Source organism: Myotis nattereri (assembly GCF_964212035.1).
Source record: "Myotis nattereri genome assembly, chromosome: 2".
Taxonomy (NCBI): domain Eukaryota; kingdom Metazoa; phylum Chordata; class Mammalia; order Chiroptera; family Vespertilionidae; genus Myotis; species Myotis nattereri.
This window is the reverse complement of record NC_138076.1, coordinates 109,804,170-109,826,713: the sequence shown is the minus strand read 5'-3', so window position 1 is coordinate 109,826,713 and position 22,544 is coordinate 109,804,170. Positions and strand designations below refer to the sequence as shown.

Genomic DNA, 22,544 nt, shown 5'->3' with positions numbered 1-22,544 from the left:
TAGTCCCAGGGATGTAAAGTATAGCATAGGAAACACAGTCAATGATTCTAATATATAAAAACCCTGGGTCTGTCACGACCGGAGGCTCGACCAGCCGAAGTCAGTCCTGCAGTCAGTGCTGGGTTGCAGTGGCGACCCAGCACTGACTGCTGAGGGGGCTGCGAATCAGGCTAGAAGAGAGGCCTGAAGAGAGAAGCAGAGTCTGATCTGATCTGTAGTCTGATCTGTAGCCTCTGTGGCAGCTGTTGATCAGCCTCTCTCTTTCCCACCAGCAGCCGCGCCTCCACTTTTCTCCAGGCCTCCACTGGGGCTGCTGATCAGCCCCGCCTTTCTGATCAGGCCCTGTTGACAGGCCCAGAGATGCTGACTGGCATAGAAACCGGCCAATCAGAACCAAATCTGAGTGAAGTGTGAGGAGCCAATGGCTGCCTAGGAGGCGAGCTTTTGATGCTGACTGGCATAGAAACTGACCAATCAGAACCAAATCTGAGTCAACTGTGAGGAGCCAATGGCTGCCTAGGAGGCAGAGCTTTTGACACTGACTGGCATAGGAACTGACCAATCAGAACCAAATTGGCCAGCAGAGGAGGGCAGTTGTGGGGGAGATCAGGCCTGCAGAGGAGGGCAGTTGGGGGCGAGATCAGGCCATCAGGGGAGGGCAGTTGGGGGCGAGATCAGGCTGGCAGGGGAGAGCAGTTGGGGGGCAAGATCAGGCCAGCAGGGGAGAGCCATTGGGGCAACTAGGCCAGCAGGGGAGGGCAGTTGGGGGCGACCAGGCAGGCAGGGGAGGGCAGTTGGGGGTGATCAGGCTGGCAGGAGAGCAGTTAGGTGTTAATCAGGCCAGCAGAACAGTGGTTAGGGCAGTGGTTCTCAACCTTCTGGCCCTTTAAATATAGTTCCTCATGTTGTGACCCAACCATAAAATTATTTTCATTGCTACTTCATAACTGTAAAGTTGCTACTGTTATGAATCGTAATGTAAATATCTGATATGCAGGATGGTCTTAGCGACCCCTTAGGCGACCACCAAAGGGGTCGCGACCCACAGGTTGTGAACCGCTGGGTTAGGGGGTGATCAGGCTGGCAGGCAGAAGCGGTTAGGGGCAATCAGGAAGGCAGGCAGGTGAGCAGTTAGGAGCTAGCAGTCCTGGATTGTGCGAGGGATGTCCGACTGCTGGTTTAGGCCCGCTAAACAGGCAGTCGGACATCCCCCGAGGGGTCCCACATTGGAGAGGGTGTAGGCTGGGCGAGGGACAACCCCCCCCCACACACACACCAGTGCATAAATTTCGTGCACTGGGCCTCTAGTATTGTAATAACTATGTACAGTGTCAGGTGGGTACTTGAAATATCAGGGGGACCACTTTGTAAAGTATATGATTGTCTAACCACTGTGCTTACACCTAAAACTAATACAAAATATTATTGAATGTAAACTATAATTGAAAAAAAATTAAATTAAAAAAAATTTAAAGTTACAGCTAGAGCCTGGAAATGTCTGGCTTAGGCAGACTGAATAGAGTCCCTATGACCCTCAGAGTTATTTCTATCATATGACTGTCAAACCAGTTCTGCAGTGATTCTCTTGGGTTCCAGGTAGAAAGTCCACTCCTCCACTCAGTCTCTCACTTCCCAGTCAAAGGAGAAATGAGCAAAGATTGGCCTAAAGGTGCATGTCTTCTGTCACCCTGGGAGAGAGAGCAATTCCAAAAGGAAGTGATACGTGCTTCCGTGGGTACACAGTTAACAGTGGGAATATTCAGGGTCTTAGAAATCTGGGGCTGGAGAGACTCAGAGGTCCTCTGGCTCCACAACTCTGGAGCAGGAGTATGGAATGCCTGAAGCGAGTGCCTGAGGCACCTACCTTTTCGGAGGAGCACTTCCGGGGCAATGTAATTTGGGGTCCCAACCAGGGAGTGCGCTAGACACCTCTGATGCTGTTTTCTGGCTCTCTGCTCCAGGGTCTTCAGCCTGTCTCCACAACGACAATTAGACACCTCATCCCATAGGTCACCAGGCTCCATGCTGTCCTGTCTGATGTGGCTCCCTTTTGCACCAGGAATCAAGGAAGCAAAAGAAGAGAATACAAAACAAAGTATTCACTATTCAACAAACCCATAGCTTCAAACTGAAGAGTAATTCAATTCAGTTCCTGACACACTAAAAACCCTGTCCAACTGCTCTGCAGGGTGGCCTGAGGTCTTGGGTCCGAGACCCCATGTGAAATGAACACAGCAACATGGTAGAAACAGCAGCTGCAGGCCGCAAGGGTGTGGTGACAGCAGCTGCAGGCTGCACTGGAGGCTTGGATAACTGAGGGAACTCTGCGCCCATCTCAGGTCAGTCTCGACAGGATGTGCTTTAAGATGAGCATGGAAAAGCATAAGAGGATTTTAAAAATGTGATAATAAAATGACTTAAATGCCAGAAAATGGGAATAAATTAAATGGTTTAGGATTAGTTTTAAGTTAAAATAAAAACTGAAGCCTGAGCTACAGTATTAAAATAACTACTTTAAGAATCCAAGCCATAAATAATGGCCAGCTGTTTTTGATTTTTCAAAATAGCATAACTACAGGAACCGGAGTTAAACTATTATCATACCTATATCCATATCTACACCTACAGATTCTACAGATACTGCAGATACTTCAGATAGTGTGGAACGCCTGAGGCCAGCTGTACAAATACTCCTTGGGAGTTTGTAAAACTTATTTTTTAGGGCTTATTTAGGGCAGAGTGATGGTTCTCACAAAGGCCCCATGACCCCTCATTGCCTATTGGCCTAAAAATATCATAGTAAAACTTAAATACACTCACACATATCTTTAGAGAGAAAAGGATGTCACACCAAATTATAAAATAACTAGAGGCCTGGTGCACAAATTCATGCACGGGTGGGGTCCCTAGGCCGGGCTGGTGATCAGAGCTGATCGGGGCCTTCCAGCTGCCGGCTGGGATCTTCCTTCCCCTGGCAGCTGGCTGCCGGCCGGGACCTTCCTTCATTCCATGCTGCCCCCTGGTGGTCAGCGCACATCATAGCGAGCGGTTGAACTCCCAGTTGGTCGAACTCCCAAGGGGAAAATTTGCATATAAGCCTTTTATTATATAGGATGGAGTGACACATAATTTCATAATGATTAGGAGCCACCAGGGCAGGAAACAGTTGCCTTAAATAGCTCAGTTGTGTAAAGCAGGTGTGGTATGTCTAAGACAGTACCTTTCTGGTAGTACTTTGAGTTGTGAGTCCACCTGAATCCAGTGCAGAGACCAAAATCTGTCAGTTTGATGTGACCATCAAGATCTATCAAAATGTTGTCTGGCTTGATGTCTCGGTGGATAAAGCCCATTTTGTGGACACTCTCGATGGCCAGAGTCAACTCTGCAATGTAGAAGCGGGCCAGGTGCTCCGGGAAGATCTCCATCCGAATGAGCAGGCTCATCATATCTCCCCCAGGGATGTAGTCCATCACAAAGTATAGGCTGTCCTTGTCTTGGAAGGAGTAGTAGAGTTTGACCACCCATTCATTGTCTGCCTCAGCCAGGATGTCCCTCTCAGCCTTCACATGGGCCACCTGATTCCGGTTAAGGACATCCTTCTTCCTCAGGGTCTTCATGGCGTACAGCGCGTGAGTGTCAACCTTACACGCCAGGCACACTTCCCCAAAGGCACCAATCCCCAGGGTTTTGATTTTCACAAACATGGACTTGTCCATCTTGGCCCTCTTCAGCCTGTTGTAATTAGATTCCTTCTGGTAGAGGATCTTCCTCATCTGCTCCTGCTCAGCCTCACAGAGTCCGGCCTGCACAGAAAGAAAATAAGGGTCATATCAGAGGAACCCTGACAGAAAATAGCTGGTGGGAGATGCCCTAGAACTGATAGGACCCTGACTTGGCCTACAGGAATGAGAAGACAGGAGAATGGACCCAATATACTCCAAGCAAGAGAACAATCCATTTTGTTCTTTATATCCATATACAGACACAAATCCAGAATCCAAAGGGAAGACAAAATAGATCTCTCTGTGACTTTAGGCCCTTAAAAACTAAAGGAAATCTCTATGAACAAAAATCTGTGGAAAGGGGACCACAAAATTCCTGGAACTCTAAGAACAACCTAACTTTTTTTAAATACTAGAGGCCTGGTGCACAAAATTTGTGCACTTGGGCGGGGGGGGGGGGCGGGGAATCCCTCAGCCTGGCCTGTGCCCTCTCGTAGTCCAGGACCCCTCAGGGGGGATCAGGCCTAAGCTGGCAGTCAGACATCCCTCTCACAGTCTGGGGCTCACAGTCTGGGACCCCTTGCTCCTTACCACCCACCTGCCACTGCGCTAGCCAGTTTCTGGCTGAGTGGCGCCACCCCCCCACCCTGTGGGAGTGCACTGACTACCAGGGGGCAGCTCCTGCATTGAGCGTCTGTCCCCTGGTGGTCAGTGTGCGTCATAGCGACCAGTCATTCTGCCATTCAGTCGATTTGCACATTAGGGTTTTATTATATAGGACAGTGATGGCGAACCTATGACACGCGTGTCAGAGGTGACTCATAAACTCATTTTTTTGGTTGATTTTTCTTTGTTAAATGGCATTTAAATATATAAAATAAATATCAAAAATATAAATCTTTGTTTTACTATGGTTGCAAATATAAAAAAATTTCTATATGTGACACGGCACCAGAGTTAAGTTAGGGTTTTTCAAAATGCTGACATGCCGAGCTCAAAAGGTTCGCCATCACTGATATAAGATATATATATTTGATTGATTTCAGAGAGGAAGGGAGAGGGAGAGAGATAGAAACATCAATGATGACAGAGAATCATTGATTGGCTGCCTCCTGCACACCCCCTACTGGAGATCAAGCCTGCAACCCAGGCATGTGCCCTGACTGGGAATTGAACCCTAACCTCCTAGTTCCTAGACTGATGTTCAACCACTGAGCCACACCGGCTGGGCAGCAACCTAATCTATACTAATAAAAGGGTAATATGCTAATTAGACCAGATGTCCTTCTGGGCAAAGCCATGGTGGTGGGGCTGAGGCAGAGGCGGTTAGGAGCAATCAGGTCAGCAGGGGAGAGCAGTTAGGCAGTTAGGGGGATCAGGCTGGCAGGGGAGCAGTTGAGGTCAGGAAGGCAGGTGGAGTGGTCAGGGGTGATCAGGCAGGCAGGCAGGCAAGGGGTTAGCAGCCAATGGTCCCCGATTGCGATAGGGATGTCTGACTGCTGGTTTAGGCCCGATCCCACAACGGCAGTCGGACATCTCCTGAGGGGCCCTCGATTGGAGAGGATGCAGGCCGGGCTGAGGGACCACCCCCCCGCCACACACACACACACACACACACACACACACACACACACACTGTGCACGAATTTCATGCACCGGCCCTCTAGTATTTTAATAAAAGCTCAGGGAAAAATGAAAAAACATAAAAGAAAAAAATCAATGAAAATGGGAGAGCATAGAGAGTACAAATTTTAGTTTTAGAACTTGAAACTATTGCTTAATGTGATTTAATTTACTGTAACATTTAATTTAAATAGTTTCATTAATTACCTCCTTTAGCAGTTTTGTGTCAAGTAAAACATTACTTGCTGCCTGGCCGGTGTGGCTCAGTGGTTGAGCATTGACCTGTGAACCAGATATCAGGGTTCGATTACTGTTCAGGGCACATGCCTGGGTTACAGGCTTGATCCCCAGTAGGGTGTGTACAGGAGGCAGCCTATCAATGATTCTTTGTCATCATTGATGTTTCTATCTCTCTCCCCCTTTCCCTTCCTCTCTGAAATCAATAAAAACATATTAAAAAAAACCCAAAACATTGTTAATTATAGACTTAAAGGAAGGATAAATGAATCCCTATTAGATATATTTTTCTTTATAAATCCCACAGTTTCAATTCATAAAACCTCTTCCCAAAGTATTTTGTTACTAGTTAATAAAACTTAATGAACTTTGCTAATGATAACAACATATAAAAGCCCATTTGATAATTTTCCCATTGGCACATGGTGTACAGTCATAGCTGATCCCTGCAGTCCAGGGAAGAGGGAAGGGAGGCTGGAACACCTGTAATTCTCCAAGTCCTCCTCTCATAACCAGACCAGGGCCAGGGGATAACTGGTTGGTACCAAAGGTGCATAAAACAGAAAGAAAAGGGATTCTACTGGTAAGAGCTTAGGAAGACTGAAAGGAGAAATTACTCTGGCCATCTCTTGCTCCAGCTGTAGCCTGCGGTTGACCTTCTGCTGGTAGGTCTTGATGACATTTTCCACGTGCTGTTCCATGAAGAACTTGAATGCATAGGGTGAGTAGCTCTTGATTCGAGACTCTCTTTTTTCCTCATCACGGCTATTTTTGCGAACTGGAACGGGAGAGGTCTGGATCAGCTTCTTATCCTTCCCAGCTCGGTCTGCCTTGGCACCTTTGTGGCCCCTGTTGGGGGGTTCAGAGGGGGTACCCCACAGCCGCTGCTCCACCCCCGCACACAGGCAGTCCATGTCCACCTGCTCGACAGCACCCCGCAGCAGGTGCTTGGGGTAGGGTGGGGGCGGGCACCTCACGTCCACATCCCGAGGGTAGGGGCCCACACCCACCAACGGTGGAGGCTGCTCATCAGTGGAACCGGGCCCCTCAGGCCCTGGAGTGGGTGCGGGCACCCAAGCCGGATGGGAGGGCCCCACAGCCGTCTGTGGCTCCGGCCGGAGCACACGAACGCTCTTCACTGGGTGCAGAATGTGGGCCGCTGTCACTGCTGTGATGGTGTTGGGGGAAGCTGCGGCCACAGGCTGCTGGTGGTTGCTGAAGGAGCTGCTTCTGCTGGGCACAGAGCCCTCCAGCCCTAGTGCCTGCTTTTGCATAGAGTCTCGCCGGGCCAGTGTGGGCACCGGCCACGACTGGACAGGGGTGCTGCTGGCCTCGTACAGGTCCACATTGAGGCTGTTCCTGGAGGGGGCCAGGAGGCTCTGCGGGGATGCCATCACGTGCACCTGAGGGGCCTGTTTGTGGTGTGGATGCGACATGTATAAACCTGCTGTGGCCCCCACCACTGGGAAGGCGTGGCCGGCCCCTGGCTGCCCAGCCGGTCCCTTGGCAGCCAGACTGGCATACCCTGCAGTGTCCGGTGGCACCTTGTTCTGAAAGGAAGGACTGCGCTGGACGCCGTAGCCCAGGGGTGCCCCGGGCACCAGCAGGTGTGGCCTGTAGTGTGGGCTCTGCAGCAGGACGCCTTGGCCCTCAGGCCCGTCCACAGGGAAGTTCATCCCAGCAGTCTCCAAACTTGCAGAGTAGCCCTTGGACTGGTGCTGGAGGCCACCAAGCGTGCTGTGGGGACTGACACTGGCAAAGAGAAAGTCCATGTACTGCCGGGGCACCTCCTCCAGTACACCACTACTCTCGTAGGCCCCGCTCATCGAATGGTAGGGGGGGAAGGGATCTCCCCCTCCTTCAAAGCTTGGCCTCCGTGGCACAGAGGTGGACGCCAAGCCTTTTCCTGCAGAGGAAAGAAAGAACAGAAGTGGCATTAGAGAGGTCTGTCCAGCGGCTTCTGGCACTTTCAGGCTCTTCCATGAATGAAGGCACTTGGGCAAGGCCGAACTCTGCTGGGGCAGCTCCAGGCTGCCCCTGAATCAAAGGTCTGCCTTGCCCACAGAGAGCCCTCACAGGAACCCCTGGCAAAGCCAAGACCCTCCACAGCCACCACATCAGGCAGAAGTTATAGTGAAACACTGCTGTTTCCTGTACCACTGAATAAAATACCAAAGGCCAATGCAGAAGAAAATCCCCATAGAGCATGGCCCTGGATCAGTTCCCTGGAAGCTCTGCTCTGAGACAAAACCAGAGAGGCTAAGCACCTTGATATGGACAGCCAGCAGGGCACTGTGTAAGGAAACTCATTCTGTCAAGAAGAAAACACAGTTTGTGTCCTCTTAACAGCAAAGATACAGCTTACAAAGCCTGTACAATTATCACTCTACAAAATAGGGGAAACTCCTTTGCTAAATATCATGAGTCCCTATCACACTCAGGGGTCTCAGGCACCAGAAAATTGTCCCATCTGCTCCATCCTGGAAGAGGACTATCACTGACAGCCAGGGAAGCTGTGTTTGCTCCAAAGTGTCTGCTCTGGAGCCTCTGGCCTCCCCAGCACCACCACCCTCTGCCACTGGGCAGCAGCTCTCACAGTATGAGAAACAGTGTTTTAGAATCAATGAAATAAGCCTCCCTTTTGAAAGACCCCTCCACAGGCCTAAGAGAAAGTAAAAAGAACATTTTTATTCTCACTCTGCCTAATTTTAATAGCCAATGATTTTTTTAATCTTTTATAAAACCAAACAAGTACTCCCCCCTCCCCCCATAGGAAGTACCACAGGTTATTTCAGATGGGAGGCATCCAGGTAGGTCCCATGATCTACTGCTGCTCTCCGCTGTCCACCCTCCCTCCCCCCCCTCCCCCCCTCCCTCCCAGCCCTTCTTTCAGGGCCCAAATGTCAGAGCAGGACAGGCTCACCCATTACAGACAATCGGCAATGTGCCCAGAGGTAATCTGCTGATCAAGGCCACACTGGACCTCCCTTTTGTGTGTGTTTTTTTTATTTTTTAAATTTATCTTTATTGTTTAAAGTATTACAGATGCCCCCCTTTTAACCCCATTGACACCTTCCACCCCACTCCCGCCCCCTCCCCAGGCCTTCACCACACTATTGTCTGTGTCCATAGGCTATGCATAGATGTATATATTAGTATGTTCTTTGGTTAACCACTTCCTGCGCGCCCCTCCCCGCCTTGTGTTTTTAAATCACAAACCATCTTCACTCACAGGTCACAGGTCTCAGCTCACCTGGGGAGGTCTGCTTGATGACTCGCACAATCTGCTCCTTCCTTGGGTCCAGGTAGCCCATCTTGCTGATGTAGTCCAGGGCAGCTTCAATGCTCCTGCTGCCCGTCTGCTTTAGTGCCCGGCCCGCCATCTCCTGCAGGAAGCTCATGGTCATCTCAAAGCCACCAGTGACTTCCATTCCCGCCCAGCTCCTGACTGTTGTGACATTCATCTCCCTTTGACGGTGGGGGTGCCACAGACAAATCTCAGAATGGTGACAGTTGGTTACATGTCCTTAGGTGCCTGATGACAAGAGTCTAACCCAGGGGTGGGCAAACTTTTTGACTCAAGGGCCACAATGGGTTCTTAAACTGGACCGGAGGGCCGGAACAAAAGCATGGATGGAGTGTTTGTGTGAACTAATATAAATTCAAAGTAAACATCATTACATAAAAGGGTATGGTCTTTTTTTTTTTTTTTAGTTTTATACATTTCAAACGGGCCAGATCCGGCCCGCGGGCCGTAGTTTGCCCATGGCTGGTCTAACCTGTACTAAACCATAGACTGTTTAGCACGTGTCAAGACATACAGGAATTTTGATGGTGGACCTGAAATAATCTTAAATTCTGTTTCTCAGAAAACTTTGAGATTGGGGATAAACCTAAACGTAAAACAGTGAAGAATGGTGGAAGTCAGAGAAGCTTGCTGTGACCTAGCTTACCCCCAGGCTGACTATGGGAGAGGGGCATCTTCAATGCTGTGGTTGGAATCAGGTGATCTCCTCTGAGAGAATGGGAGGGCTGCCAAAAAAATCATTTATTAAAAACTTCCTGAATGCCCACTGTTTACAATGCCCTGAGCTGTCTACAGCAGTAATGGATTTGTGCTTAGGGCTCTGGTCCAGTGTGAGAAGGAAAGGAGCCCACGGACCCATGGGCAGCAGAGAACAGAATTGCTGTGGGATAACTACAAGACAGACAATAGTAGCCACCACGGGGAAATACAGGTAGAAGGGTCAGAGGAATCAGACTCTTCCCATCAAGGGAGTGGGTACCAGAGACTGCTCATGGAAGAGATGGCTCTTCAAGGACAATTTGGGCAGACGGGGAGCCTAGCAGAAAAAAGGTATTTTTGGCAGATGGTACAGTGAGGAAGGGGGCCTCATGGGAAGATGGGCTTTGAGGAGGCAGCAAAGAGGGACCATTGTCTGGGCAGCTGACCCCAGAATTTTGCCCCTATTTGGGGGCAGTTGCAGAAGCTTTCTAAGAGGAACATAGGTCAATGAGAAGATCAACCGGGGGCAGAGAAGCTCTGTCAGATGGGGGAGATCAAGCAGGCAGCTGGAGCAGAAGGAAACAAAAGGGAACAGGGCAGTGAGGGCTGTGGCCTAGGGACCCTGGAGTTCACTCTGCAGAGCTGTGGACCAAGAGAAAAGATGGGGAGAGGGGAGGATGACCACAGAACCGGGCCTACTGGAGGCAGGAGTGGAGCAGGCAGAGGCAGAATAAAGGGATGTGCTGTTTTGAAGGTCGAGGGGCGGGCAAACAGGGAGAAGGAAACTGAAAATTTGGAAGAGGGGGGTGATGACAGGAGATGAGAGGGTGTCTAAGGGCACAAGGGTGGGAGAGCATTCCTGGAAGACTGGGAGAAGGGAGAGGTGAGGACGTGGAGGGTCCCCAGCACAACGAGATGGAGGCTCAGGCTGTTTTACTGCAGGAAGAGAGTGGCTGTGTTTACAAAAGCCCACTAGGCAGACAGAGCCACTGTCCCAGACATCCCTCCTTCCTAACTGAGGAGGCTAACTCAGCCCGACCAGGCCCGTGTTCCTGCTGCCCCAGGATAGGCATTACATGCCTGTAACCTTTGTCAGACTGTCTCCTCCTTAAAGCACTGGGAGAAGTTGGCCTGAAACTCCCTGTCATTCATGGCTGTACTCACCCACCTACCACTGTGACTTGAACAACTTAAGTATTTAATATCCACTTGATTATATCATATTAAAATCAAATTTGCTCTTTCTGGCAACATTCCAACTGAGCAGGACAAAACACATAGGCCATACTTGGCTATAACTTGTTCCTCTGTTCTTAGTGGCGCAAGTGTGCAACACTGCAAGATGATGGGGGTGGGGTGGGCAGAGAGGGGTCAGGGAAGGGCCAGGAAAGACATCCTAAGATCAAAGGCCTGGAGAGGCGATGTTAGGGAGGAGGAATGTGAAGTGACAGCTTATAAGACAGATTGGGAGATGGCATAAGGACAGAGCTGTATTTTATAAGTGCTCTTGGATCAACAGAAAGGGCACATGTTTGAAATCTGGAAGAGCTGCTGTGAGGGAGCAGAGTTCAGAAAGTGGACACTTCAGTGCCTCCTCACCTGAAGGTGGGAGATGAGACTCAAGGTTCCCTACCTCACAGCTCTGTTATGCAATGAGGTCCTATCTGCAAAGGAGTCTCCAAAGCTTGGAGAAGGATGTGATGTGAGACTGCTGCTTATCAGTGTCACCCTGGAGCTTTTTGTGCTCGTTTAAAAGTGTGCCATTAGGCACGGCCAGCGTGGCTCAGAGCATCCACCTATGAACCAGGAGGTCATGGTTTATTCCCAGTCAGGGCACATGCCTGGGTTGCAGCCTTGATCCCCGGTGTGGGGCGTGCAGGAGGCACCTGATCAATGATTTTCTCTTTTCATTGATGTTTCTATCTCTCTCCTTTTCCCTTCCTTTCTGAAATCAATAACAACAACAACAACAACAACATTTTTTTTAAAGTGTGCCATTAGGAAAGGACCTTGACCATAGTCCTTCAATCAGCAGGAACCGTTCAACGTGCTTTGTCTGCAACTTGGGCAACAGCTCCTGTCTCATTCAAGGTGAACTGCCAGGCTTGTTCATTGCCCCAGAACCTGCCACATGTTAAGGGATTGATGAAGTTAAATGTGCACATATTCCAATCTCTCCCTATTTACTGGGCACTCCAACTACAAGACTTGTATGTTTATTGTGCTACAAACCGAGGAACTTAACCAAGAAACATCAACACTAAGAGACCACAAAGAATGACTTATATTCACAGGAACGTTTCAAGTCATAACACCTCACCCCTTGAATGAGCCAGCTCATTTATCAGTTAACACTGTAACCAGAGTTGCCCAAATCTGTCACACTGCCCCTTACTGAACTAATGTAGATTCTATAAGAACTGTCTGAAGATGTTACTATATCATGCACACAGCTGTGCTGTCAAAGCCAAAGGAAATGCAAAACCACACCCAAATTCACCAGGAACATGCAGCCCATTTCCCAGTCTGCAGTGACTGTTCACGACCCCAGCAAGATGTTACTGAGGCCTGATACCATCAAACAACAGAGCCTGCTTCCTGTGGGTGGCTGAATGACACCCAGGCTCTGTGACTCCAGTCCTCAGATACCAAACCAGCAGGCTGGAGTGTCACTGAGAGACGTAACTTCAAACCCTTTTGGAGGAGAGGCACAGAGTGAGGGGGTGCAGCTAGCACCTCAGGTATTCCCAGGTGCCAGCATGCCAGCATCCAGGTGCCCAGAAGGCCTCCCCAAGGCCAGCTGCCCCTCCTGGCACAGGTCTGGGAGTACAGTGGAGGCACCATTACACATATCGTTTCTAGGGCACCCAAGAGTGTCCCAATTCTGCACTTCAGGGAGACTCCCTCACGGTGACCTTGACCAGTGACCAGCTCTCCAGCTGTCACAGGCCCCAAAAGACCTGGCTGACCAACCTGCAACCTGCAGAGCAGGTTGAAGAGGACAGGTGGTCAGCTGTGCTGTTCTTTGGCTCCTGAAGCACCCAGATGCAGCGTGGCCTCTCCCACATGCTCTGCCTCGGCCTCATGGAAAGGCTGTGGTCTGACTAGGTGTGAGCTCACCTGCCTTCACTCTCCTGACCTGTCACCTTCAGTGGAGCTGAGGCACACTCCATCATGCTCCTACAATTTATGACTCATAACTCATAGGAAGACAGAAGGGTCAAATATTCCATATAGCTCAACTGTTTTCCGGCATTAACATAGGACTGACAGCAATTTAAATTGTTCTTCAGTGAAAAATTATGATATACAAAGAAAAGAATTTCCTCTGGAGATCCTCTCCCACCCCTTTCTAGTAGGAAAGCATTTTCCAAATGTTAGCAAAGTTATATCCCTACACTGTAATTCAATTATAAATTTTGGCTAGAAAATTATAAATGAACAACTCTGGCCTTGTTAGGTCTATGTAGGCCTCCTGTGTGTCTGCCTGCCTGCCTCAGGGTTTTTCTCACACACACCAGCAATTCACGTTCAACTTCAAGGGGAGGAAAAGCCTCCAGCTCTGGCTCACCGAAGAGGCCGAGACTTGGCAGCCATTTGAGCGCTGCTGCTAACCTGGGGTAATAGTTTCAGCAGCTTCTGAGGGCCTCAGACACTGTGCCCTAAAATAAATAGGCACATCCTCAGCTTGCCAAGGAAAAAGAAGACAGCACAGCCAACTCTTCAATTGGGTGATATTCCTCTTCTTCACCTTAAAAAGAAATCTCATCCAAGCCCAGCAATGGTGGCTCAGTAGTTGAGAGTCAGCCTATGAACCAGGAGTTCACGGGTTTGATTCCCAGACAGGGCACATGCCCGGGCTGCAGGATCAATCCCCCAGTAGGGGGCGTGCAAGAGGCAGCCAAACAATGGTTCTCCATTATGAAATCAATTAAAAAACAACAACAAAAGAAATCTCATTCAAAACTAATTTCTTGAGGACAGAGATGAAGCCTAAAGAACTAGAAAGTACGGGATTTCTGAAGAGGCTTACATACAAGTTACAATTCCGAGTGGGAAGGTGTCTGGGCGATGAATAAAGTGAAGCCCAGATGCTCTCAAAAGGTTTGCTGCTGCATTTCATTCCCTGGAGGGAATGCTTCCAGTTCTGTTAGAAACAGTGGAACACTGCCTCAACTGTCAAGCCCTAATCAGAAACATGGGCCTTGAGTGGAATGTGTGGGAACCACTGGCCAACTGGGTGGGCCCAGCTCCCACCACTCTCTGCATTTTATGTATTTCCCAAAGGGAATGCAACTTCTTAAGGCTTCTTTGTTTCGTAGGTGCTCAAAAAATAGTGGAAAAATATAGTGAAAGAAAAAAGAAGTTACCTTTGAATTGTAAATGTGCGTACATGAAAAGAAGATTAATCACTACGTCACTGATGTGCAACTACAGTGACTTCCACCTCTGGTGGTGGCCCTGTGAAGGCCTGCTGGATGAAGCCACAGCACCCACACCTGAAAGTATTAGACAGCAAGTGGCCTGGGGTAGGGTAACCACTTAGCACTTGTGTGGGGAAATATTTTTTAAGCGTAACTTATACATAGGTTATTAAGAAGAAATTTGGTCTCAAACATGAAAGATTTTCAACCTTGCCAACGATCAAAGAAACACTAATAAAACAGCATTCTATAACTATTGTTAGCACCAAAATAAAATAATTTAAAGATGAATGGGCTAGCATGGCTGGCATGGCTGAGTGGTTGAGCATCGACCTATGAGCCAGAAGACCACAGTTCGATTCCCGGTTGGGGCATATGACCGGGTTGTAGGCTCAATCCCTAGTAGGTGGTATGCTGGAGGCAGCTGATAGATGATTCTCTCTCATCATTGATATTTCTATCTTTCTCTCCCTCTCTGAAATCAATAAAAATATATTAATAAACAAAAAGATAATGGGCTAATGAAACTTCACTGTCATATATTTTTGGTGCCAATATAAACCTAAAACTCCTTTGTAGTGAATATGTTAATAAGTATCTAAAGTTATTAAATCTGTACCCTGATTTAATAATTTCACTTCTTGCCCTAGCTGGTTTGGCTCAGTGGATAGAGTGTGGGCCCTTGGACTGAAGGGTCCCAGATTCTATTCTGGTCAAGGGCCTGTGCCTCTTGGTTGCAGGCTGGATCCTCCTGTGGAAGGCAACCAATTGGTATGTCTCTCTCCCATCGATGTTTCTCTGTCTCTCCCTCTCCACTCTCTCTGAAAATCAATGGAGAAATATCCTCGGGTGAGGATTAACATAAACAATTTCACTTCTTGAAATTTATTTTCAGGCTAATTTAAGATAATTATATTTGAAAGATAATTTGTATCAAGATGTCTTCAGAATTAGGCATAATAAATCAGCACCTCAAATAGAAGGGGTGAGCAGGAGTTGGGAAGTGCTTCAATAACCAATGACAGAATAATCATGATAATTATAATAAATGTATTCCCTAGATTACACTCAGTGCATCCATAAAATTACTTTTATGGCCACAGTCGTTTTACTTGATAAACATTTCCTGAGCATCTACTAATGCTCTTGACACATGAACAAAATGTGCAACTTTCAATAATGTAAACACAAAAAATGTTTATGTATAAAATTCTATGTCTCTTAGCATCGTAACTATGTACAAGTTAATTATATCAACAAGGTTTAATTAAAACATCCTATATAATAAAGAGGTAATATGCAAATTGACCATCATTCCAACATACAAGATGGCCGCCCCCATGTGGTCAAAGATGGCCAGCAGAGGAGGGCAGTTGGGGGCGACCAGGCCTGCAGGGGAGGGCAGTTGGGGGGGACCAATCCTGCAGGGGAGGGCAGTTGGGGGTGACAAGGCTGGCAGGGAAGGGCAGTTAGGGGCAATCGGGTCAGCAGGGGAGCAGTTAGGCATTGATCAGGCTGGTAGGGGAGTGGTTAGGGGGTGATCATGCTGGCAGGCAGAAGCAATTAGGGGCAGGCAGGCAGATGAGTAGTTGGGAGCCAGAAGTCCTGGATTGTGAGAGGGATCCCAGATTGGAGAGGGTGCAGGCTGGGCTGAGGGACACACACCTCCGTGCATGAATTTTGTGCACTGGGCCTCTAGTGAGAAATAAAAAACTGACTTAATTTTATGTTGTAATACGCAACTATTTCTTTTTGTTAAAAAAGTAGTAAGATAATTAGAATACTGACACATGTCAAATTCCCAAATTAATAAAACTGGTTATACTATCTTGTTACATAATTGTTGGCAGACAATAAAAATTCTCCCTGTCACAGTTGAGTCAATGCAGGGCATGATTTCACAAGGTAATTCTAAAGTTTCTGTGTACTCTAAAATTCCATGATTTCGAGGATTGCCAAAATGTTAGAGATTTTACTTTTGCCACTATCAAGATAGGTGAACAGAGGCATGACAGACAGATCTGTACTAAAACTTAATACATGAAATTCCTATTAGTTTACACACACACACACACACACACACACACACACAGTTTCAGGGGTTCTGGATCCTGTATTTCTATTCCTGTGTCCCTAACTGTGTCCAACAATGAATGATGACTCCATCTCCATCTGCATGGGCTACAGCTCCCACTGGGATGCAGCATCTATCTCTCCTTCCCTGAATCGTGGATGGCCTGACACTTGCTCCAATAGAACGTGAGCAGAAGTGATACTGTGCCTGTCCTGAGCCCAGCCTTCAAGAGGCCTAGCTGCTTCCATTGTCACTCCGGGATCCCTAAGTGGCTGGAAAGAGGGACCCGGTAAGCCTTGGAATTTCAGCCCCACTGCACTTCTGAGGATTTGACATCACAAGTAGGTAGAGGTCCATGTTTTCCCAACACAAAAGAAAACCTGAGAACCAAGATGGCGGCATAGGTTAACGCCGGAGATTGCTGCCTTGAACAACCAAATCAAAATACACCTAAAAGACGGAACGGACATCATCCAGAACCACAGGAAGGCTGGCTGAGTGGAAATTCTACAACTAGGAGGAAAGAGAATATCATACCCAGACTCAGAGGAGGCGCAGTGCGGAAGTAAAATACTAAGGTGCGGAGGTGCATGCGGAGCGAGCTGGCAGCTGAGGGCGCGGTTGTTGTTTTCAATCGGGAGGGAGTCTCAGGCTCTGAGCTCCAGTTCCGGATGAGTCTCTAGGGACCCAGACTCAAACAGGAGAAGCGGGACTGTCTGGCTTCAGTCGGAACTCGAAGGCAGCTTTCTCTCCGAGGTTTGCAGCGGTTGCTGGGACTCTGAGAAGCAGAGCCCCTAGGGACGGAACTGAGAGCCGCCATAACTGCTCTCTCTGGCCCACCCTGTTGATCCCGAGCCCGAGCGACCCACCCGCCCCGCCCAAGCCCTGTGCACAGCCATTTGCCAGATAGCCTCAGGCAAAGGCTAGATTAGCACCTCCCTAGAGGACAGAAGTTTTCCCACTGCAGACACAGCTGATTCTCACAGCCAGCTGGCCTGGAGGTCAAATCCCCCTAGTATTAACTACAAGAATCAAGGCTTAACTACAGGAGGACTGCACACAAAGACCACTAGGGGGTGCACCAAGAAAGCATAAAAAATGCGGAGACAAAGAAACAGGACAAAACTGTCAATGGAGGATATTCAGTTCAGAACCACACTTTTTTTTTATATATATATTTTATTGATTTTTTATAGAGAGGAAGGGAGAGAGATAGAGAGTTAGAAACATCGATGAGAGACAAACATCGATCAGCTGCCTCCTGCACATCTCCCACTGGGGATGTGCCCGCAACCCTGGTACATGACCTTGACCGGAATCGAACCTGGGACCCTTCAGTCCACAGGCCGACGCTCTATCCACTAAGCCAAACCGGTTTAGGCCAGAACCACACTTTTCAGGTCTCTCAAGAACTGTCTAGAAGCCGCTGATAAAGTTCTTGACATCCTCAACAAATCCAATGAGACCCTCGATGTTATGATAAAGAACCAACTAGAAATTAAACATACACAGACTGAAATAACGAATATTATACAGACTCCCAACAGCAGACCAGAGGACCGCAAGAATCAAGGCAAAGATCTGAAATGCGAAGAAGCTAAAAACACCCAACTGGAAAAGCAAAATGAAAAAAGAATCCGAAAATACGAAGATAGTGTAAGGAGCCTCTGGGACAGCTTCAAGCGTACAAACATCAGAATTATAGGGGTGCCAGAAGATGAGAGAGAGCAAGATATTGAAAACCTATTTGAAGAAATAATGACAGAAAACTTCCCCTACCTGGTGAAAGAAATAGACTTACAAGTCCAGGAAGCACGGAGAACCCCAAACAAAAGGAATCCAAAGAGGACCACACCAAGACACATCATAATTAAAATGCCAAGAGCAAAAGACAAAGAGAGACTCTTAAGAACAGCAAGAGAAAGAAATTCAGTGACCTACAAGGGAGTACCCATACGACTGTCAGCTGATTTCTCAACAGAAACTTTGCAGGCCAGAAGGGAATGGCAAGAAATATTCAAAGTGATGAATACCAAGAACCTACAACCAAGATTACTTTATCCAGCAAAGCTATCATTCAGAACTGAAGGTCAGATAAAGAGCTTCACAAATAAAGAAAAGCTAAAGGAGTTCATCACCACCAAACCAGTATTATATGAAATGCTGAAAGGTATCCTTCAAGAAGAGGAAGAAGAAGAAAAAGGTAAAGATACAAATTATGAACAACAAACATGCATCTATCAACAAGTGAATCTAAGAATCAAGTGAACAAATAATCTGGTGATCATAATAGAATCAGGGACATAGAAAGGGAATGGACTGACTATTGTTGGGGGGGAAAGGGGTGTGGGAGATGCGGGAAGAGACTGGACAAAAATCGTGCACCTATGGATGAGGACAGTGGGTGGGGAGTGAGGGCGGAGGGTGGGGCGGGAACTGGGAGGAGAGGAGTTATGGGGGGAAAAAAGAGGAACAAATGTAATAATTTGAACAATAAAGATTTAATTAAAAAAAAAAAAAGAAAACCTAATACTACATTTAGAGAGACACACGCTTTCAAAGAATGAGCTAAAGGACTCTGGGTAGAAGGTGGGTCTAGGGGCGGGCAGAATTCAGAAGGTAGCTCATCAGTTTCTGTTAAATAGGAAAAAACAGTAGATAGAGCAAACTTGGAAAGTACACAGATGACCTTGACAGAGTGTGGTCTAAACTGGACAGATGCTAAGAAGCCCAAAGCCAGCCTTCTTTGCTCCAAGCTGTGCAGGGCTCAGGCTGGTCTGGACTGTACCGATTCCAGACTTAAGTGTGGCTTTCTCACCCTTTCAAAGAAGGTTAAGAGTCAGGAAAAGTGTCCAGAAAGAGGGGCTTGCCAAGCTCGGGGCCGTCTGCAAACTCAGTTCTAAACTTCCAATGCCGTCTCTGTCAGGGATGGAGATAAGATACTAAAGATAAAACAGAAGGTCCCCTGCCCTTATCTCTAGTGCCTGGAGGAGTGTTGCTTAATGATCAGGAGTGAATGAAGAAGGGAATGGATTTGTAACTTTAATTCACACTCCTGCTGGGAACTGTACATCCAGAGGAAAAAGGTCTTCATAAAGGAAAGAATTTAGTTTCTTCTTCAGCCTGTAATGCTTGAGGAAGAAAAGTCATAGCAACAAAGGTGACAAGCCAATGGTCTGTAATCAAGGCAGGGAAATGTCATTGGTGAGCAGATCATCAGGTATACACGTGAACATCGAAGGCAGCAGTGTCCAACACTGGTTCCTGATGTCTGCTGTGTATATCCTCAAAAAGGGCAAGCGAGTGTGGGTCAGCTCAGTGAAGATTGTCTGCACCTCAATCATGAGCGGCAAAGAGACTGAATTTTGGAGGGACCACCTGTGCCATGACTGGTGGCCCAAAGGCAAACCAGAGTCATCAATGTTGAAACATTGAATGGGACTCTGGAACAACCTGGCTCCTGAGACTGCGTCAACTGATTGTAGGAAGACTGACTGCCCTCTCTTGCAGATAATGCTGCCTATAAGCTCTGCCATGAAGACCCCTCACCTGAAATCACACCCGGGCTCACCTTACCCTGACAAGCTCTGTCCCAGACCCCAAGCTTTCTCCTTTGCTTTAATGACATGGGGAGATGTTTATAATATCTACACTAATAAAAGAGAAAAATAGTAGTTGGCGTACGACGCTACCCTTTTCATTGGCTAATCAGGGCTATATGCAAATTAACTGCCAACAAAGATGGCGGCTAATTTGCATATGTAGGCACAATGCAGGGAGGCGAAAGGGAAAGCAGGAAGAAGCCCCCTGCCACTGACAGTGATCGGAAACCCAGGGGGGAGCTAAGAGCTGGGGGGCAGGGCAAAGATGGCCCTGGGGCCGCCTTTGCCCTGCCCCCCAGCCATGATCGGAGAATCAGGCGCCTTTGCCACCTTGGCCAGTGATAGCAGGAAGCAGGGGTGGAGCCAGCGATGGGAGCTGGGCACGGTCGAAGCTGGCAGTCCCGGGAGCTAGGGGTCCCTTGCCTGGGCCTAAAGCGGAGCCCACGATCGTGGGGCCGCTGCAGCTGCGGGTGCCCGCTGCCCGGGCCGGACGCCTCAGCCAGAGGCGTCCTGCAGGGGCAGGGGCGGAGCCCGCGCGATCGCGGCGCCCCCCGCTGCCACTGCGGGTCCCCGCTTCCCGGGCCGGACGCCTAGGCCAGAGGCGTTAGGCCTGAGCAGGGGCGGAGCCGGCAACCGCGGGGAGCTGGGGGTCCCCTGCCCAGGCCTAATGCTTCGGCCAGAGGCGTTAGGCCTCGGCAGGGGCAGAGCAAGAGATCGCAGGGAGCTGGGAGTCCCCTGCCCAGGCCTAATGCCTTGGCCAGAGGCGTTAGGCCTGGGTAGGGGCAGAGCCTGTAACCGCGGGGAGCTGGGGGTCCCCTGCCCAGGCCTAATGCCTCGGCCAGAGGTGTTAGGCCTGGGCAGGGGCAGAGCAGGAGATCGCGGGGAGCTGGGAGTCCCCTGCCCAGGCCTAATGCCTCGGCCAGAGGCGTTAGGCCTGGGCAGGGGCGGAGCATGCAACCGCGGGGAGCTGGGGATCCCCTGCCCAGGCCTGACACCTCTGCCGGAGGCCTCAGGCCTGGTCAAGAGGCCAATCCAGTGATTGGTGATCGGAGGGTGATGAGGGTCAACTCCTCTGGCTGAGGCATCAGGCCTGGGCGGGGGGGCTGGGGGTCCCTTGCCCAGGCCTGATGCCTGGGCCAGAGGCATCAGGCCTGGGTGGGGGGCAGAGCCGGGGACTGGGGAGATATGATGGTCCCCTTGACCAGGCCTGAAGCGTGGGTCAGAGGCGTCAGGCTTGGGCGGGGGGTGGAGCAAGCGATCAGAGGGAGATGGGGGTCCCCTGCCCAGGCATGATTCCTGGGCCAGAGGCCTCAGGCCTGGGCGGGGGTCAGAGCCAGTGATCGGGGGGAGATGGGGGTCCCCTGTCCAAGCCTGACACCTCTGGCGGAGGCGTCAGGCCTGGGCAAGGGGCCGATCAGGCAATCGGAGGGTGATGGGGGTCTACGCCTCTGGCCGAGGCATCAGGCCTGGGCAAGGGAAAGAGCCAGCAATCGGAGGGGTCTGGGGGTCCCCTGCCCAGGCCTGATGCCTGGGCCAGAGGCATCAGGCCAGGGCTGGGGGCAGAACCAGTGATGGGGGGAAATGAGGGTCCCCTGCCCAGGCCTGATGCCTCTGTCAGAGGCATCAGGCCTGGGCAAGGGGCCGATCCTGCAATTGGAGGGTGATGGGGGTCAACGCCTGAGGGCTCCCAGTATGTGAGAGGGGGCAGGCTGGGCTGAGGGACACTCCCCCCCACACACACACCCAGTGCATGAATTTCGTGCACCGGGCCCCTAGTACTATTATAAAAACATACAAGAGTGGGTCACAAAAACAAGTACCGCATAGTATTCAGCTTACATATGTGCACTAGCCACACCAAATTACTATCCGATTACTCTGCTTTATGTGTCATCATAGCTCTTATGTGTTATCACAGTGAAAAGGGAGTTCAGTGCCTTTTAGAAACGGAGCCTGATTGATTTGTCTTAGTGGTTAGAGCGTCGGCCCACAGACCAAAGGGTCGGGGTTCAATTCTCGGTCAAGGGCACATACCTGGGTTTCAGATTTGATCCATGAGGGAAGCAACCAATTGCTGTGTCTCTCTCACATCAATGTATGTTTCTCTCTCTCCCCCCTGCCCCCAACTTCAACTCTCTCTCTCTAAAAAAACAAAAACAAATCAATGAAAAAAAATTTCCTCGGGTGAGGGTTAACAAAAAAAAAAGAGCAAAGATCAGTGTTTGTGAATTCCAAAATCCATGGGATGAGCCCTGGCTTCTACAGATGATATCTAAAGCAGACAAAAAAGACAAAGGCAGGCTTGTCTGAAAGGCTCACTAATAAGGCTGAAGTGATAAAAGTCCAGACCTTTGTTTCAAGGCCCACACAGAGTTCTGATTTACTTGAGTCACTTTTGTGCTCATGTTGGAATGTCCTTTTTCTTGTCCTCGCATTAAACTTGTGTAGGTCATTAAATTGAAATAAGTGGAATTAAAGTGCTAAATAATTTAGAAAAAGAGGGTAAAAGAAAATGATTCTACAAACAAGAACAGGACAATGTGAGGTTTGCGTGCGGGATCCAGCAGCCTTCCTTCTTATTTGTTCCCTCACAGATGAGAGAGCACAGAGGACAATTAGCTATGCTCTCAGGCTGAGTGATCTGATGGAAACAGATTCCAATACTGAGACACACCAGCCAGAGAAAACAATAAAACAATCAGATTGAACAAACCTGAAAGCCCCCCCTCATGCACGTTGTTCTGGCTTAATAGAATACTGGAATTTTGATAAGCATGACCTTCCTTAAGGAACTGGGGTGAAGGGAGTATGTCTGAATGGAAAGGATATGCTTGATGTATACTTGAAAATCACACC

At 49.0% G+C, this 22,544-nt stretch overlaps 1 protein-coding gene across 1 annotated transcript in view; it reads right to left on the bottom strand.

The window, feature by feature from the left end:
- Positions 1-22,544, bottom strand: part of LATS2 (large tumor suppressor kinase 2) — a 92,375-nt gene that overhangs the window by 7,139 nt on the left and 62,692 nt on the right. Inside the window, exons 3-6 of the mRNA XM_081083540.1 lie at positions 8,836-8,968; positions 6,200-7,488; positions 3,221-3,803; positions 1,865-2,047 (exon numbers count right to left, since the gene is read on the bottom strand). Coding sequence (XP_080939666.1) covers positions 1,865-2,047; positions 3,221-3,803; positions 6,200-7,488; positions 8,836-8,968 — 2,188 coding nt within the window. The remainder of the gene's footprint in view (positions 1-1,864; positions 2,048-3,220; positions 3,804-6,199; positions 7,489-8,835; positions 8,969-22,544) is intronic.